Genomic DNA, 20,726 nt, shown 5'->3' with positions numbered 1-20,726 from the left:
TATTACGTACGCACCTCGTGTGGTCTGCCATCTATACCATAGGTATAATAATGCCTACTAACCGGTGATACATTGCACGCATAATTACTAACTAGTCTCACGAGCAACGGCGGGAGGACTGACTATAAATTAAAATATAATATGATTTACACTAAGACGTTTATTCTACAGTGGTTTCAGTGGCGGTTTTTAGAGGGGGCTAAGGGGGCGCTCGCCCCCCTTGAATTTGTTTGTGTCAACTGTTTTGTTCTGTAAGTTATATATGCAACTATTATGGAGGGTGGGGGGGCACAAAAATTGAAAATAGTCCCCCCCTTGATGTTTTATCAAAACCGCCACTGAGTGGTTTGCATCCTAAAGAAGTTGAATAATCATAATTTTTTTCGAGCCAGGTCGAAGAGGATTCGAAACTTTGTCACGCACTCACACCTGTTCTCTGGATGTTTTTATAGTATAAATGGCAAAAATACCAAATAAATAATATATTAAAATAATATGGTAAATTATACGTCCCTATTTGCGATTATCACTCATCAGATATACAGGTTGATTCGTTTAAAATAAATCACTCATAATATCAAAAAATTTCAACGTTTGTGAAAATATTTCTTTTGCGTAATTTTAAGTAATGTCCCTATATTTTTTAATACTTTTATCGTTTTAATTTGTTTAAACTAAAAACATTGTTCTTTATTTTTAGTTTCAAAGCAGAATATATTTTTGGAGAACTTAGATACAACTTTTTTTGTTATTATTGATAAAAACAACAACAATATATTTACAATCGATACAACTTAAAAATTAAATTTTGGACGAAACGACCAATAGTTTACGAGTTACTAAAGTATTTTAAGTTTTGATGAGTGGAGTAAATAGTATGGTATTCACCCTTCGAAGGGTTACGATAATACTTACGTCTTATATATATATTACCCCGCCATACTACGCTCATCCAATTTTAAAATATTTTCAACTAATAAACTATACTACCCAAAATTTGATTTTTATAGATAAATATACTATATACATTATACAGGGGCGGATAGGCACACCGGGATACCGGGACTTTCCCGGTGCGCCCCCGTATTACCACCGGCGCCCCCTTCCAATATGCAGTGGTGTAAATTTTTCCAAGATGGAATCCATAGGGCTTTTTACATTTAGGACCTTCAATTAATTTTTACTTAGCGTCTAAGCAAATTTGTATTCTGTATGAAATACCTATAACATGTATAATCAAAATAAATTTTTAAGCTTTCAAAAACTTAGTTACTGAATTATTTTATATTATTCATCTTTCATCTATATCTAATATCTGTGTAATTGTTTTTAGGTTTCATTGGAAAAAAAGTTTTGGTATCCCTGATTGTATACCATATATAGTAGAATAATTAATGCCGCCCCATAAATATTTTCCCGGTAAATTTTTTTTTGCCTATCCGCCTCTGACTAATAGGTATATTATTCCGAATAATATTGAACATCGAAAAGGAAATTTATGTTGTTATGGAGTTATAAACTATTTTCTTTTAAAAGTTATATTTATTGCAAATTTTTTATTTATTTTTTTTATTTAAATAATTTGTACATTTCTAGCAAAGAAAGTTGAAAAAGTTAAAGATACGAAATGAAAAATATAGTATAAATAGGTATACTGGTTTTATTTAAAAAAAGTTGAATTTCACATTACAAAAAAAATTAACATTCTAATTTCTAAACTTGAATTTGATATTAACTTAAAAAAAAAACGAAATAATATCACTGGCTGGCATCCCTCCTCATATGTTTCGTGTTGTAAAATTATGTATTGTATGTTCATATTTGCTTATTATACCTTGTAGCTTAGATTTTAAATATTCTTTTAAATAAAAAAAATCAATCAGGTGCAAATCAAAGCACTTACATAATCATAATGCAATATTAATTAATCGTCATAGATAAATTATGTAGGTATTAATATATATTTATGTATTTTCTATTTTTTTTTTTTATTCTTTTCAACTATTATCATTTATCATATGGCAATTGTATATCATCCATATTTCATAGTGAGTATTTTGTAATATTTTGGAATCCATATAGTACATATATGTACTGTCACACTCTGGTTTTTGCTATTAGGATTCATTTTATTTTACATTCTGCATCTTACCATGTAAATATAGAACTGGATAAAAGCAAAACAATATATAAATTATAATATGTTAATGAATGATAACTATAGGTTATAGGTACCTACTTATTCCTATAGCTGAGTTTACTTAATAATATTATTAGATTATGAATTATTAACAAAAAATGCTATTTTTCTGTTTTATTTATCCAAAACTAAATGATTAGTCCCTTACCTTGATTTTGTAACATATTTTAACGTTGATACAATTTCGATTGGACATGATAAGTTTCAGGAACGTAATTTTATAATTTTAATTTTTACTTTAAGCAGTTCCTTGGATGGATGATTATTGATCAACATAAATTAAAATTTGCATGTACAGAATATATAAATATTTAAATGATAAATAACTTCGCAAATAAAATGTACTGGGATGTTACTAAAATAAGTATCTTGTATAGCTGTATCTACCTCGGTAAAAATACATATCACGGTACTGCGGGAGAAATGGTTGGTCTGAGCTCAGTGAGCTCTGAACCACGGTCATGGTGATCACTGATCACTCACAATAATAGGATAATACTATTTTTAATAGTACCTAATAAACAAATTGTTAAATTGTATACGAATTTTGCAGATCAAATAAGGTAATCTACCTACTCAATTATTAAAAACAACAACGTAAAATAAGTTAAAATGTGCCATGTTGTGGGTTAGTTAGCTGGAAACAACCCATGAGTACTAAGTGTACCCGCAAACAAAGTCCTTTTAAGAGATAAATTGACGGTTTTTAAATATGTATTAAGACAATAAATATGATAATATAAAAATAATCAATTAGTTAATTTAGCATTACCTACCTACCTATTATTACTGAAAACACTCGTGTGACCTGTGACTGTGAGGGGGCTCAAGAGTTCCAACTTCTAAAACAAATTACATAGGTAATATCAAAAAAAAATTAAAAACAAACAATTTAAAATAACATTTTTGTTGGATACCTATATCAAAATTAAATTATTTTGCGTTGTTAGAGGTAAATGAATACAATGTTATTTCTATAATAATAATAATAATTGAGATTCAGATAACCACTGAAAAATAATTGTTTGAATAAATTAATAGGGAGGTTTATTATTATATGGGATGGTATATCGTTGCGTAGTTTGGTTCCAATTATTTCAAATAACTACCAGACGTGGTTTTATTTTATCTATTAATGATAAAATTATTTTTTGCGTATCTTATGTTTACTAGGTGCAATGTTGGTTGTAATAAATTGTGGGTTTTTAAAATAAATATACTGTATACACAAGTAATTCTCAGGTAAAATTTTTTTTAACAGGTACCACGTTTAGTTCTTTATATAATTGTGTTTTTGAGCATATTCGTTCTTTATTGAGTAATATTATAATTATTTAATTTTGCATATTTCTAATTGAGACATAATATTATCAAATGCACCACCCAAACCTATAACACTATAGGACATTATTGATTCTACCAATATTAAGTAAACCTGCATAATTTTGTTAGTTCTAGAATTTTGCTTAGATTTCTTAATATATTATTCATTTTTCTAAGTTTTTTTCTTAAAAAGTTTTTATATAGTTGAAATTTCCATCATTAAATTATAAATTGACTACCTATATTATATTATGTAATTCATAATTATTCTAACAATTGTAAGACGACATACATTATAATCAGGACTCGTAAGTTATAGCACTAATAAAGTACATTTTTTTTAGTGTTTCAATATGCACCTAAAAACACCACAATAAGCTCTATAAATTGAAAAATATGCAAATTAAAATGTTTATATTTTACAACTTATATTTTTCATAGGATATATAGGCATGAAATAAAGTGGTAGATATTTCAGACGTCAGTACTTGATATGGCTCTGGAGCATTTCCTGTTGTTTGCATAATCATATAACGCCATTTGATCCAAAATCTTTATTTTCCATAAAATTTTGTTCATTTCCATTATTATATAAAAAATATAATTGTAAATACCACAAACTCCGAGCTCAGATCATAATTAACTTAATTCATATGAGGAAATTATCATAAATAAATGAGCTGCAAATAAAAGTTGTGTTTGAAAATATATATATTCATCCAATGAACAAACATAATAAACAATATAAAAAAAATAATTAATTATAAAATATTAACACCAGAGCACTTAAATTATAATGTAGTTAAATATACTTTTTTATTGAAAAGAAAAAAATATTGATTACATATTTTATATTCAATGCATTACAAATTGTATTTTTTGATGATATTGAAATTCAAAAATCAGTTATAAGAAAAACTCTAAGATTAAAATGTTATTAGGAATTAAGAACATAGTCAAAAATTATTAAAATTTACAAAACAAATCACGCTAAAAATAAAACCTGAATTTATTAAAATACAAAATATGATTTTTAGATGATTTGAATACAAGTTTAGGTTGCTTATTACTTTTTAAATAGTAAATAAAATAATTTAACAGTATTTCTTTACACAAAATGAATAACAAAAAACAACGGAAGTTTGCTTCAATTATTTCATCAACACCAGTAAATATTCATTTAAGTATACAAACAAAATATCTAACATATTATGTTATAAGAAGAAGAATGTTTTCAATACATAGAAGCTTTCATAACTTATTAGTGATTGTAATCTCGGATGTTTAAAAATTAAAATCTTGAAAAGAAATTATTTTTTTAACAAACATCTCTATGTAACAAAATTCTTATAGGCAAAGAAACATCTTGATTTAGTTTAGAAAAAACTGCTTAAATACTAAAATTACTATCATATTTTATTGAATCAATGAAAAATAATGATAAATAGGTCAACTTATTTACTGGAAGGCCATTTCTTTGGTCTTTGAAAACGAGGTTGTTGGCCTGGTTGATTTATTTGAGGTCTTATATTTAATAATGAGGGTAGCTGTTGATTTTGAAACTGAGAATATTGTGACATAGAGCTTAAATTTGGAAATGGCTGATTTGACTGCGTACCATAATATCCTCTTGAAGTATCAGGTACATTTCTCTGATCTTGATGTAAATAGTTATTAGTTAAGATATGTTGATATAATTGGTGGGTATATTGTTCGACCTGTGATTGTGTTTGTACATTTCTGAGGTTTTCAGTTGACAAAATATTAGAATAATTACTATCAGAAAAACTTGGGCCATCAACAGAAGACACATTTAAAAACTTTAACATTTTTAATCGCATTTCATCAATTGCAGCTGAGTTTGAGAGGTTTTTATTTTGATGATTTCTTGAGGAAAAATTACCATGTGGTACATTATTTTTTCTATTTTGTCCTTTGTTTGCCTTTGGTTCAAAAGTTTTGGTAAAACCTCTAGGTCCAGTATTTTGCAAATTCCTTGGCTTACGATTTCTAGTTCTGTGTTTAACTGAAACTTGTTCAATACTCTCATCATCTGATGAACCCATTTCACTTTGATAAGTTGTATTAGGGAATGAAGAGTTATCAGATAAATCAATAATTAGCTTGGACTTCAAAGAAGAATCAACATCTTTCATTTGTAAGTTACAAGTTTCCATGATTTTTGTTAACATTTTTAAAAAATATAACATATCTTCAGGAGTAGTGCTACTTGAATTTGTAGCCAATCTAATTTCATTACAAATAAGTTCTGCTAAATGAAACTTCTTTGAACCAAATGATGAAAAATGTTGCTAAAACAAATAAAAATTATAGAATAAGAAAATTGACAAACCTTCTAATGAAATGCAAAAATTAAAATTTTGTCAATTTTTATTTTCATTATACTTATATAAAAAAAAATATTATTTTTAATGAATGGTAGAAAATAAGATTTATTTTTAAATATAAATAAATAGCAAAAAATATCTTCAAGTGCCTACTTCATAAAACATTTGAGGAAACAATGTATTTGTTATAAAGAAATTATAATTTAAAAAATGTTTACCTGTTACCTGGAGTCTACCTTTACAACAAACTCACATAGACCAATCAAATAAAAACAAAGAGAAAATGCTCAATATAAAACTCAACAAAATTAGACACCTTCTTACATCAAATCTCCCACTCAAACACCAAACTCCTAATATATAAAGAAATTATCACCCTACATTGACTTACGGAATACAAATATGAGAATGTCTAAAAAATCCACCATTCAAATATGTCAATCTTTCCAATCAATTTGGTCTTCGCCTCACTACTAATGCTCCCTGGTATATCAACAATCTTAAACTTTCAAAAACATTCACATACTTTCCTCCCATTACTATAAATTATTTCATAAAACCATATATATAAATATAGTATAACCATTCCACTCATATCTTCCCTCACACTTCCAAATAACCCATTTTGTTCCTTTTAAAGGAAATTGGCCCAGGGACCTCCTAAACGACCTAAGCCTTTAAAAAACTAAATGACAAAAATAATCTGTCTAGAATTGTGAAATAAAATCATTTGGACACCCCCTTCAATCAAGCTGTCTTACCTTGTAATCTAACCACAATATTACCTAATGTATAGATTTAATAAGGACTGTAAATATTTTTGTTTTTTTTTTTATTAAAAAAAAAATGTCTAAAATGTAAAATAAAAAATTATATTTTAATGATAACATTTTTACCGTAATTATATAGTTATTGGCAATTCCTGGTTGTTCAATCAATTTTATAAACTCTTCGACACCAGATTTTAGGTTGTCAGTGAATAATATTGTATACGAACATAATTGAGCCATAATTTTTGATTTATCAAGTCCATCATATTTAGAAATCAAATTAGTGAGGTAAGGAATAGGATCTTTCCCATCTTTTTGTTTTCTTACAATAAGTCCTAAATCACTTCCTAATTTTAGTGTTCTGTTCTTCCGCGATGGACGATTTTGTTTTGGTTCAGTTGTTCTACTAGGCCTTTGTTTTTTAGCCTGAAAAAAAGTATTACTTCAAACATTATACTATTAATGTTATTATATTTCAAATTATAACTTACAATATCTTTATAAGCTTGAACTGTTTTTTCAATAGATTTTAAAACAGTTTCATCATTTGGTGCCATATTACTGGCTTTGGTCAAATATGTTTTTCCCAAATTAAAATCACGGACCATAAATGGAAGAGTCATTATTGTTCTAGCACACTTAACTACCAAAAGAGGATCTTTGGGATCCATGCACATTATAGTTCTAAAATAAAAAAATGATAAACTACATAAAAAAAAGAAAAAGAAGAGGAAACCTTAAGAAAACTTCCTATTAAATACCTGTATATTAAATGTATATGTTTAATAATGTGTAAAAATTACTTAGTTTATTATAGTATTAAGTCAAATCCCACTTTATAATTTTATTTTTTTATTTAATATTATAGGATATTGAATTTTACGAAAAGTCAAAAATAAATTAAATTTAAAATCATTTGAGTATTTAACTCTATTTAAAACAAATGTATAACTTAATGCCTAATGATTAAATCTGTAAACATTTGTGAATTATAGACATACTAAAATTTAAGATTTAAATTGATTGTAGTATGAATATTATTGATTAAGTATTTTGTAAACCATAAATTAGACAACTCGTGATGGAGTCTAATATTTATATTCTAGGTTTTGGAATAATTTATTCAGACTAATAGATAGAGGTGACTAATTTTTAAGCTAATAAGAAATATAATCTACACAACTAAATTTACAAAGTAGAAAATTATACTAACATCAATCCATAGGTTTTCTATATCACATAGTATATTTACACATATTGTCTAATTTTTATAATACTAAGTATGATTTTTTTTTTAATTTACATACTTAATCATTTGAACAATTGTTTTATTCGCCTGCCGGTTTTTATCAATCCAACATTTATCATGATTATTTTTATTATCATGATAATACCGAATTGCAGTATCTCTATCTAATATCATTCTATGGTAGTTGAAAACAGTATTTTTTCCGTCAGACAACATAATTGCTTGCTGAATAGCATTGATTTCATTATCAGTTGGTTTTGATTTATGTGAGTGTAAAAACTGCCTCTGAGTTGTCAAAGCAATTGAATAAATATAAAACCAATATGAAGTATTGGGATCTAAATCACATGCTTTTTTTGCACTATTACAAGCTCTTTTGAAAATATGAGGATTTCCGCCATATTCAATAAATACAGCTGCACGTATTGCATGTACAGTAGCTCTTGATTTAGAATCCATATTAGACAACGGAATAATATCATCCAACAACTGAAAAAAAAACAATTATAGTACCAAATTTATTTTTTCATGGTAATGACTTTGATTGTACACATTTCATATATTTTTTTAAATTATGTATAAAATGAAATACGTTAAAATCGGTATGACGTACCTAACATTTTTATTTTTTATAAAAACTAAAACTGATAAAAATGATAAAGGTTCTAACCCCTGTAACTTCAACATACCTACATATTATATTGGGTATTTAGTAGTTTTTTAATTAATGCTAAAAGAAAAAGGTTGTAAGGCAATATAATAAGTAGTAAGTACTATGAAATTATTAAAACATTTAAGAATATTGTAATAGTTTTACAGCTTTTATTCATAACATTATAATATGGACATTCTTTTTTTATAAATAATTTGAATAAAAATATATGTGCAAGTATATAAGTATACAATATACATTAATAAATAATAACATACCCATTGACACTCTCCAGTAAGATTTGTAGCAAATAACATATGAATAAAAGTTGCCTTCATAATATGTTGAAGACCAATATTGATGGATAAATAGAATTCATCAGTACCATTGTCTAATTCTTCAAGCCATTTTCCAATTTCTAATACTTTCAATTGTCCTAATTTGGACTCATCCTTATGGAACAATTCATAGCCAATAATTAAATTACCTACATACCTAAACATAAGAAATAAAACCAAATTATACATAAATGTACATAAAATACATTAAGTATATATAATTTGTTGAGGTGGGTGGGGATTGGACTGTACAAGGGGTGAGTGATCAAAAAAATAGTAGCCACATCTGCTAAATATGTCTGAGCACGCCTATATGTATTTGTATCATATTCATCAACCATAAATAGAAATAAAATAGAAATATTAATGATTTTTTATTATATATTTTAGTTATACACAAGTCAATATTTAGGGTAGTTTTGTTTATAATGAAAATAAAGAATATACCTATGGTATAAGATTAAAGTTTTATTTCAAAAATAGTATTTTTATCATTTACCTTTCAATTGTAAACTCGGTTGAAGATATATTTAAGTTGTATTCTCCATATTTATCATGTATCGATGAAATCATATTTTTCTTGTTATTTGGTTTTATATTCCAGGTAAATAAACATTGAAGATTGTTAATTTTGTTCGCAGTATTGGTTTTGTTGGAATTTTCTACCGTTTTGCATGCTAGTTGGTTTTCTCCAATAGAACTTACTTCACTTTTAGTATCATCAAAGTTGTCAACTGAAGCACTATCATTTAAATATTCTGGATGTGCATCATCAGTAGGCATTGACTCAATACCATCAATAATATTATCTAATGACACAGAACAACTAATACTATTATCTAATATTTCTTTGACGTTATCCTCATTCAAAGAAGTAAGCATGTCCTGGACATATTCTTTGGTGATTTTTTCTGGTCCACAATTCACGGGCTTCAATTCCTTCTTGACTTTACTACCAGATTCATCAATAAGGGATTTAAACATTGAAGTAAACATTTTTATTGTTATGTCGATAGCGCCTATTTTAAACAAATTAACGCATTTAGTTGATTAATATTCTCATGAAAAATATTTTAATTCATTTTGTAGATACTTGAGATTAACTATAAATATTGAATGGAAACGTTTTCACGTCTCGCCATCCACGATTCACCAATTAAGAATCAAATTAGTAACTAAGTAATAACTATTAACTAATATTAAGTAGTACATTAGTATAACTATTGTATTGTAATAATTGAACAGTGATAAACACGGTCTTAAAAAGTTAAAACATAAGCCACAAAAAACATGGATATGTTTTTATCCATATCTGTGGATATAGCTGATAAGTTTATACTGCTACCAGTGCTACCTGATAAGTGATAACTGAATAAAATTACCACAATCGTCAAAAATGCATAGCAATTATAACTTATAAGGTCTATGGAAAAATTAATAAGATTGTTTATTTTTTTATGATCGTCGAGCTATATTATTATAATTATAAATCATAATTAATTGACGAGGCATGACGTCTAATGTCTATTGTAATTTGTAATATGTGATGTATATATATATTATATATTATACGATGGCTAATACATTTTATAACGTTTATTTATTATTTATTATTTTATTTATCCATTTAAGAAAACTAAATAATAATAATAATAATTAATAAGTGAATTATAATATTAATTAACATAATATTAAAAGAGGAAATAATTTACACAATTTATGTGGTGTACTAAGATAGTAAGATGTAAAATTAACAGAATGAACTTTATACCCATTGGTCATGGTGATTATAGATAGAAATAGACAGTTTATAGAATTATAAACTAAATCAAGCTGTGCTTACAACTAATGAATGTTTTGTAATTTGTAAAGGTAAAGACTAAAGATTCATCATAAGGCTCTGTGATCATTACGATATATTATAATATTTACGATAGTAATAACGTAAAACCAGGGGCGTCATTTCAGGTTTTTTTTCGGGTGTGCGAAGTTTCAAGCAGGCCATTTTGAAATTTCACCAGGCCATATAAAAATAGATATACATACGTATATGTATATTATCCTGCATTCAATTATTTCCATACATTATGGACCGGTTATTACAATTTGATTCTAATCATATAAATAATATTGTGCATTCGTGGCTCGTGCATTCAAGAGCTTCAGCAAGGCGCAAGCCAATTGTAACATTCTAAAAGTAAGGGGTGCAACCGCAAACCCTGACCCCCCCCCCCCCAAATGACGCCCCTAAAACAGGGACACAATACACCGTTTTGTTTTGTGTAGGTACCTACTCATTTTGGGATCGATGATTATTATCCTTAACATTTCATACAGCATGTACGTTGGGCTTTTCACTGTTGGCGATTTTGAAATATAAGAGGACATGATATCCACACGTGGTAGCTCAGCTTGACAAGTTTGTACCTAACACGGCAAATTTTGCGATTAGTAGATCACGTTTAGTTCCGTTAGTTAAACATTTAGAGTGAATTGATCTCTTACAAAATATAAAAGTATATGAGCATTCTGTAATAAGAGATTATATCATCTTGTCAATCCCATAGGCTTTTTCGCTTTTTATTCTATTTCAATTTTAACTCGAGTTATGAGTATTTTAAGATGTACAATTGTACAAAAAAATTACCAACAATTTAAAAATACTCATAACTCGCTTTTAAGTTAAAATAATATGATAAAAAGCCTATGAGATTGACTAAAAATAATCTTACGCTGAATACCCAAAAGGCTTTTAGTTTAAAGTACAGTGGTCGCCGCTTATTGGACTAACGGTTAATTGACTCATTCGTCTATTAGACTCAAAACGTCTGGTCTCAATTTGCACATATATAGTAATACACAGCAAAAATTTCGTCTATTCGACTCACACACCGGTTAATAGGGTTGTTTAATCGATAGGAACAAATCATTAAATAAAAAAAAAAATTGAAAATTTAAGTGGACTATCTATATGACTTTATTTTAACTCGAATAGTTGTATGGTCGCTCGCTGTGCTCGGTACAACTTAAACTTTCGATGCGCGACTGACTTCATATAATACAAAATTATCACACGTACAATTTAATACAAAGGTAATGCTATATAGTCGAGATAGTGCACGGCAATAGGATAATACCACTCGAGCGTTAACAAGAGTGATTTGAAAAATAGATAAATAAATAAAATATGGACATACTATGTGGTGAAATACAGTCAAAACGGCCAAAAGAGAATGTGGCTGGTGATAGTGACGAAGAGGAACCTGATGAGAAACCACCATCAACTAAACAAACACTAGAAGCGCTTCAAATTTTACGCAGAGAGATTTATCAAACAAGCGATTTTGACGTATTCGACCAATATAAATCCTAGGAAGATATGATTATGAAGTTGGCCTGGCTGAAGAAGGGAAAATCCCTGCTAGATCGATTTACACCTACTATTGTTACGATATAGTATAAGCTATAAGCCATAAGGAGCCTTTTATTAAATTTTGAAGTTTTTTTACCCAACGAATAAAATTGTATTGTCATTTACAAAAAAAAAACTAAATAGCTCGAAAATTTCAAATGTCTATAAATAACTTATAATATATTTTCTCAAAAAATGTATTTTGTGTAAAAAATGCCATTTTTTCTTAATTTTTTTTTTTTTTTGTTTTCCCCGGTGTTCTTGAAGACTACTAGGAATTTCAAAATTTTATTTCCCCGATGCACCAACTAGATTCACTTTCCACCAAAAAAGCTAAACTGAAATTTAATCGAATCATTATTTTGACAACTTATCGTGTACACAGTAAAAAAAAAAAACATAGCTCCACTCATAATCTAAAAAAACACATCATTGTAAAATCAATACATTTATCGCTTTGCTCAAAATCTAAAAGAAATCTAAAAAAGGCAAAAGTAAACGACACATTTTGTTTTTTTTCAACATTTTTCAATAATAGGTACTTAAGATTTAATTAAATATTTAAATACCAGACCAAACAATAATTTACTTTTTATCAAACACGTAAAATATACATATGGTTATTTTGTAACTTTTCCCTCTCATCTCTCCCATTTAAAGGTTTTATTTAATTTTTTTAAGCTACCTATCTTGAATTACTTGAACTATATTAATGGTACAAGTAAAAATACTTTTCTAAAGATCTATATAGTTACAGACGTTTTTGAGGACAGATAGTAAGTACCTACTTAGTACTTACAAACAATTTAATTAAATCCTTAGATATATGTAATTGTGATCTATTATTGTTATACTAAAGCGTCTAATGCTGATTTAACTTGACTTATATGCTCCGATGAAATCCTATAAAAATAATTTAATTATTTTTTACTATTGTTGAAGTACACCAGATACACAGAAGCTAAAGGTAAATAATAATAAGATCGGATATATGTAATAATATAATAATAATATATATAATTGATACGAATAACTATAGTGCTCCGAGGCGTAATATAAAACAACGACTAATCGTCCTACAGGCTACTACATAGAACGAATATGATGCTAGTAATACAAAATGCCTATTCAGCGTCTGCTGTACTACAGTGTGAATAATTTTACTTATAATCTACATACTATAGGGTGTGTTGTTTACATTCAACAACTATTATATTTATATTTATAATTTACTAGTTGCTATGCTATTGCTAGATTTTATTATTATTATTATTATTTTCATTTCTTCGTTTAATTTATTATAATTGTATAAGCTTTTACTTTTTTATTTTCTAATTTTTACCTTAAAGCTTCAATCTACACTTTGTTTGCAGTGATATTTTGTAGGTACCATCAAAAAATATTGATTATCAGGAGATCCAACTTGAGAAAGGGCAACATGTAGGTAATAAATTGTCTATGAGAAAAGCACTCTTCTTACGAATAAGAGTCGATGTCAACCGTTTAGACAGTTGGGTCTAGAGTTTATTTTTTTAAGAGGGCAAACGATATCATTACAGGAAACAGTAACTTTTTAAAATATATTGGCTAATTCGTGCTGTGGTATCATCGGGATCTGCGGAATTAGATCTAGGTGTCTTGCCGCGGGACATTGTTGCTATAGTGATGCATTGTCTCGTAGTTAATTTATCAAAAGTCTTGTGCCTACTGGTGCTGGGGGGGGGGGCTCAAATTTCTCAATAGCGTGATGGTGGTAGTGTGGTACACAGGCTCAATTTCAATAAAAAAAAACTAAGGGTGCTTAATGCTTGTGCTATGCAATTTTTGTTTTTTTTGAAAGAAGTTTTTGATACATAACTTATGTAACATAAGCACGATCATTATTTGAGGGTGCTAATTTTAAAGTTGGGAGGCTAATACCCCCTAAGCCCCCCCCTATTTGGGCCTATGTAGCTATGTGGTGGTACCAGTTCGTGGGATGGCAAGCTGGCAGGATCGTGGGAGCTTAAAAAATGGGTAGTGCACTGTATCTTCGATTTTGCACACGATGCCAATAGATTTGTAACATTTTAAATCACTGGGTACTTTTTCCATATGTAATCGTTTTGTTTAATTAATTTACCAAGTCGTAAGTCGGTGATACCATAGGTCTCAAACACAGCCAACTGGAATTTCTTTCAATGAGATTTTCGAAGCCGGGATAAATTGTGTCAACAAGGATTTCTAGACTGTAAACAATTTGATTTTTATTCAACAATACTTGGAGGCCATTTGCAATAGGATATTACGCTAATTTTCACTCTACGAATTTAAGTATTTTTGTGCTATGAAAAAAATCGAAATATTCACTGTTTGTTCCGTTCGCTGCATAGTGAGCCTTATACCAGTAATACCTAGGTATTGCTGATTTTGGCCGGCATTTCTATCAATTTTTAAAATATAATAAAGTAGTTTATAGTTATACTGACATAACGACAATAGTTTGATATACAGAGATAAGCTATCCCTAAATTTTTCTAGAAATAAATATCAATGATAATTTATCATTCTGAAGGTTAAACACACTGCAGTGGTGGCGATAGAGGCAAAATGAAGTAGGACACATTTTACTAACACCGTTATAGGACTAAAGTGTGTGTGTTGACCTTTATGGTGAAAATATTTTTGAAATCGGTCCAATGAATTTTGATTTATACGTTCCAAACATACAAAATACATATTTTATTTCTTATATTTCAAATTATTATTATTTTATTAGTACCTATACATTTTTACATAATAGAATATACCTATTATTTTATACCTGTGGTGTTAGCAAAAAACGATCTATACTCCTCAGCGCATATTATTGTTTTTTGCTTTATATCTACCAATATACCTTATACATATTGCTATGGACTAGCGTCCCGCATTGTCTAGTTCACGGTCAACTAATAGGTACCAGCCGAACCAAGGGCTGGAACCCGATTGAGCACAGTTTACCTTTTTCATTACCCTATTGAGCATAGATACAATTAAACAATAGAAATCCAAAATATAACACGATTGAGCATAGAAATACGTACAACGTTGCCATTTCACACAGAAAAATAAAAATTTAAAAAAAAAATTGAAATTTTTACAGGAATTATTTTATAATAATGATCAAGCTATTAATTAGTGTATAAAAATATAAAATTAAATTATTTTACAAATATATACAATATACATAATTTATGTCCAATACAGATTAGTCTTAAAGTTAATAATAAAATAATAATTACATAATATAATAAACAATAGTTCATTTTTTTATAAATATATATAATATAATTCAAGTCCTATACGGATTAGTCTAAAAGTTAATTTACCTATTGATGTAATAAATTGAGTATAATTTTTTTTTAAATAAAAGTGTGTGTAAAAAAACGTTAATAATAAAATAATAAATAAAAGTTCATTTGTTCTATAAATATATATATATAATTCATCTCCTATACAAAAAAAAGTTAAAGTTAAAAGTCTTAAAGTTAATTTATATATTTAATTTGAATATTTTTATTATGCTATACAATATGTATTATGTGTCAACGTTTTAAAGTGGTATCCCTAAATACTTATTTCCCACTTTTAATAAATATTTTAGTAAATCTTTAGAACATTTATTTCTTAAATATTCATCGTAAGCCATTATAGTTGCATTAATTTTTTGCATTTCAATAAAACTCATACTTTTATAACTGTCGGTTTCAATTGACCGAATTTTTGTCATCGTTTCAGCTTGCGTTTCTTGTAAAACTATAATTACCAAGTGTATGTGTGGGTGAGACTTATAAAATTGTGAATTGTAAGTTCTATGAAAACTTTCAACAGCGTTTGTTGTTCTAAAAAAAAACATTTCATAGAAATTAAATTGACATTTTTTTTATATTTAATAATTAGACTTTGGATGATCTACCTTGGATCAAACATAGGTTCTTTAGCCCATATATTTGGGGGAAATGAAGATTCATCATCTATATAATTATTGAAAACATAATCGCTAAATTCTGAGCAGACTTCATCATTTGGGCAGACACTCATGAGTTCGACGAATGCATCGGCTACTTCATGACTAGGAAGAAAAGCTAATCCAAAAAAACTCTTAAGCCAATTTCCTAGTTCGTCGTTTTCTTTTTTATAGGCTATTCTGAGAATAGAATCGCTGTTTATCTATAATAATAATTAAGAATACAATTAATATATAATTTTTTGATTTGAAATTATTTTGTTCTTACTTTTCGCCACCATGATTGTCCTAAATGAAACCGACAAGCTATTAATTGTACATTTTCAAAAACTTCATACGCGGCTTGGTGGGCTGCCTTTTCAAAGTCAACGTGTAATTTTTTTAATATGAACTGACTTCCTGTATATTCTACACATACGTTTTGTAGGAATATCCACATTTTTTTATATGTATCTTTTGATTTTTTAAATAAAAAAAAATAAACCAATGGCAAATAATAGCCATTTTTATATCCATGAATAGAATATAGTTGTTCAAAATATTTGGGTGCATTATTAAATGTACCATCGGCGAAAAAATCAATACAATCATGCTTAATCATAAATTTTAGGTTGAAATCACAAGTAATACATACAAAACTATTGTCTTCGGGAATATGTATGAATGGTTGTCCACGAAACTTAAAATCATCTTGAGTTTTCATTAAATTCAACTGTAAAAAAACGTCTTCCGGTGACTTAGGCAATTTGGAAAGTACTTTTATTCGTCTATCGTACATAGCTTTACGAACCGTTTTTAAATCTTTATGAACAATTGAAGATTGTTCTAAATTATTTAAAAGTTCACTTCTGATCAACTTTAAAGGTTGAGTTGATAGTGACTCTTCAGCACGTCTTTTACAATTTTCACGTAATACTTGCCTTTCTAATTTATTAGGTGAATTTCCTACATGATTATGTTGTCCACTTGATTTAATAACGATATTTTTATCTGGCCCAGAATAAATCATAGCTGTACAATTATTTTTTGTGCACCGCCATTTTAATAACTCGCCTTTTTTAATTAATCCAATAAATCTGTACTTAAAAGCACCAACATTGGCTAATTCTTTTCCTCTCTCGGATAAAATAACTTTTATTTCACTAATGTCCATCGCGTTCTATGTATATAAAAAAAGTTATCTAAAACAAAACGGTGTAACGTACTAACGCGTAACGACGAACGACACTAACCACTAACGCCTGATAATATTGAGTCTAAGTTACTTATATTTTGCCATTTTGGCAATACAAAAGCCCACTTCTATATGACTATATTATATTATGTAGATAACAAATAATATCCAATCTTACAGTCGTACAGATAATCTTAATTGGCGTAATCGACAATGCATGAGTGTACCTATTTTGATTTTACGATTACGTCGATCCTAATTTCCTACACGACTCGTATATTATTTATCGATTAAACTCGTGCCGCTTTTCAAAATATGGGAAACCACGATTGAAAATAATCACCACGACTAGTAAAGCACACAGATTGACAAATATTTCCATTTCATAGTACTAGTATTTCAAAATACGCGTGTAGTCTAGCTGGTTGTAGTCGGACAAAAAAATTGGCAACGTTGCATTTATTTGACTGTGCTCAATCGGGTTGTTAAAAAATATGGACCGTGCTCAATCGGGTTTTTTCAAAATAGGGACTGTGCTCAATCGTGTTTCACCGGAACCAAGTTAGGGTAGGGTGCGACCAACTTTGTAATTATAGGAGAGAAAGCATTTCGTGGAAATCATTAACGTTAGGGCAACACGAAATCGTGGTTAGACGACCATAAAAGATCATTGATAGGTGTGCACAGGATGTGGGGTTATGCATCAATACAAAAGTTCTGTTAGAATCTTGAGGTTCACAAAGGAGAACCGTGACTGGTCAGGATAATAATTAAATAAAAACTATTTAGTTCGGTTAGAATAAAACAAATATAATTATAATGTCTGTTAAAACACTCCAAATAACACAATCGGTAATACAACGGACTCGTTTCGTTACGAGTAAGAATCTGTTCATAGAATATATTATAATTCAAACGGTTGTACGGAGGTACGCGGCGGCGATAACGGCGTCGCCGGACCTTTACAAAAACCAGACTGAATAACTGTTTTGGATGGGCCGCCCGCGCGGTCCGTGCTGGTTCTGTGGGCACGAGGCGCAGTGTGACCAATACAGGGCACACAGTGCCTCGGCCCTTACAATAACATAGATTAAACAAAATGACCGGGTGCTAACATTCGGCCTTCCTGGCCTGTGGGATCGCCCCCGATCCCAAGCAACCGAAATAACAAACAGTTTTTTTTTTTTTTTTTTTTTACAATAGTTTAACAAATAATTTTAACATAATAAGTCTACGAATAGATACATATATATAAGCGAAACAACATTAAAATCATTTCACAGATGAGATTACAAAAAAAATAAATAAATAAATCCCCCAAGATAAACCTATATCTCGTCTAGCTGGTAATCCTCGAAACGGACAGGACGCCTCCTGGAGCGACTGGGCCGGGTAATCCCTACGACGGTTTCGTCGGAGCGTGTTACCTCGACCTCCTGTCGGACATTGTCTGGTGGGTCCTCTTCAACCTCGACCTCGTGTCGGACATTGTCTGGTGGGTCCTCTTCAACCTCGCGAAGAATTTTCCAGGACTTTAGTTGTGACACGTGGGCCGTCGTCGCGTACACTTCGCGACCATCGGTGGCCAGTTCCGCCACTCTGTACGTGTCACCCGGCAACACCTCCACGACCTGCAAGGGTCGTTCCCGATATTTAGCTTGCAACTTGGAGTTTTGGTCGGGCCGCGGTTGTCGCAACATCACAACGACCTCCCCTACGTCATATTTCACCCCTTGATGATGACGCTTATCGTAAGAGGCCTTCATACGCGACTGACTTTGCGCGATCGCGGATCGTGCATGATCTTGGAGCTCATGTGGGTCCGTCCAATTATCGCGCGTGCGGCTGTGATCGAACATGACGCCGCCGTGATACCGTGGGCTGTACCCATGTAGGACTTCGAAGGGTGACTTGCTACTTGATTTGTTCACCGCCGAGTTGAGGTGCCGTTCGATTTCCGGCAGATGAGTGTCCCAACGTTGTTGATCACCGGTCATCATGCTAAGGAGTGGTAGAATCGTTCTGTTTGCCCTTTCCACTTGCCCGTTAGCCTGCGGGTGCCGGGTGGAATTAAGGGTGTGGCTGATCCCTCGTTGTCGACAGAAATCTTCAAATGACCTACTGGTAAAACAAGTACCTCGATCGCTGATAATACGGCGTGGTACTCCACGTGTATCACAGAACTTAATTAAACGTCTTACAACACCAGCGGCATCAGTGGATCGGCTCGCGTACAGATGCATATACTTAGTCATATTGTCAACCAAAACTAATATATATCGGTTACCTGTTGAACTAGTTTCGAAGGGCCCTAGATGATCGACATGAACAACTTCAAACGGTCGTCTTCCTGCTGGGATAGGGTGGAGGAGACCCGGTTTCTTGCCGGCTGGCCGTTTGTGGGTCAAACAATCCAAGCACATCTGTATGTGCTGTCGGACGTATCGTTTCAACCCGGTGAACCAGAAGTCCTGTGTTATCTTAGCCACCGTGCGATCCTGTGAGAAATGACCACCATAGTCATGGGCTCCGATAACTATTCCCTTTCTCATAGCTCTGGGGACAACAAGTAACGGACGACCTGCATATCTTCGGTATAAGATGCCGTCATGTACCTCGTACAGCTCGACGACACGTTTCTCATGATCGGTGAGTGTGTCGGATCGCGTGATCAACTCGATCAGCTCTTTGGAGGCGCTATCCGCCTGCTGCATGAAACGCACCCGGTCGGTCGCGGACATGGCAACGAACACGTTCAGACGTTCGACAAGTTCGGCGTCGACGGGGATATCAGGGACGCCAGTGGACGGTGGCTCAACTCGACTTAGCGCGTCCACATGAGCCATCCGCGTACCTGGCCGGAATTTGATGTCAAAGTCGAATTGCTGCAAAGTCTCGAACCAACGAGCTATCTGCGGGTTTACGGTCTTATGCAAATTTAGATATATTAGCGACTGGCAATCAGTGACAACAGTAAAGTGTAGTCCGAGTAAGTACGGACGCAGCCGGTTTAAAGACCAAATTACTGCGAACAGTTCCAAGCGACTGCTATGGTATCTTGACTCCGCATCGGTGGTCTTCTTGCTGACCGCATACACCATATGTAAATCTGTACTGGTCGGGCCCTGTAGAAGTATACCGGACAGTGCCACCGAGCTCGCATCAGTATGCACCTGAGTAACGGGCGCTTTTGGATCGAACATGCAGACTACCGGCTCCCGGCACAACAAGTCTTTAAGTGCGTCAAAAGAATTCTGTTGTGATTCGGCCCA

The 20,726-nt window shown here is 30.7% G+C and overlaps 2 protein-coding genes across 3 annotated transcripts; both read right to left on the bottom strand.

Moving 5' to 3' along the window:
* Positions 1-4,216: 4,216 nt before the first annotated feature.
* Positions 4,217-10,166, bottom strand: LOC107164824 (uncharacterized). 2 transcript variants are annotated; one of them, XM_089220302.1, is made up of 7 exons: positions 9,974-10,166; positions 9,380-9,899; positions 8,821-9,037; positions 7,949-8,379; positions 7,133-7,325; positions 6,768-7,067; positions 4,217-5,835 (listed from the first exon to the last, which is right to left on the bottom strand). In XM_089220302.1, exons 2-7 carry the CDS (start codon positions 9,874-9,876, stop codon positions 4,978-4,980), a joined length of 2,496 nt encoding a protein of 831 aa, XP_089076428.1. In that variant the 5' UTR covers positions 9,877-9,899; positions 9,974-10,166; the 3' UTR covers positions 4,217-4,977. The 2 variants fall into 2 exon arrangements, with proteins under 2 accessions (XP_089076428.1, XP_089076427.1); XM_089220301.1 differs by having other exon boundaries at positions 9,380-10,166.
* A 4,855-nt stretch (positions 10,167-15,021) lies between these two features.
* On the bottom strand, positions 15,022-18,075 carry LOC149058349 (uncharacterized). Its single transcript, XM_089221745.1, has 3 exons — positions 16,549-18,075; positions 16,230-16,483; positions 15,022-16,155 (listed from the first exon to the last, which is right to left on the bottom strand). Exons 1-3 carry the CDS (start codon positions 17,431-17,433, stop codon positions 15,867-15,869), a joined length of 1,428 nt encoding a protein of 475 aa, XP_089077871.1. The 5' UTR covers positions 17,434-18,075; the 3' UTR covers positions 15,022-15,866.
* Between the last annotated feature and the right edge of the window lie 2,651 nt (positions 18,076-20,726).

The sequence above is a fragment of the Diuraphis noxia genome, unplaced genomic scaffold, assembly GCF_037042655.1.
Source record: "Diuraphis noxia isolate RWA-SAM2 unplaced genomic scaffold, SU_Dnox_SAM2 contig0002, whole genome shotgun sequence".
Classification (NCBI taxonomy): domain Eukaryota; kingdom Metazoa; phylum Arthropoda; class Insecta; order Hemiptera; family Aphididae; genus Diuraphis; species Diuraphis noxia.
The sequence above is the reverse complement of the archived record's forward strand: the minus strand, read 5'-3'. Positions and strand labels throughout refer to the sequence as shown.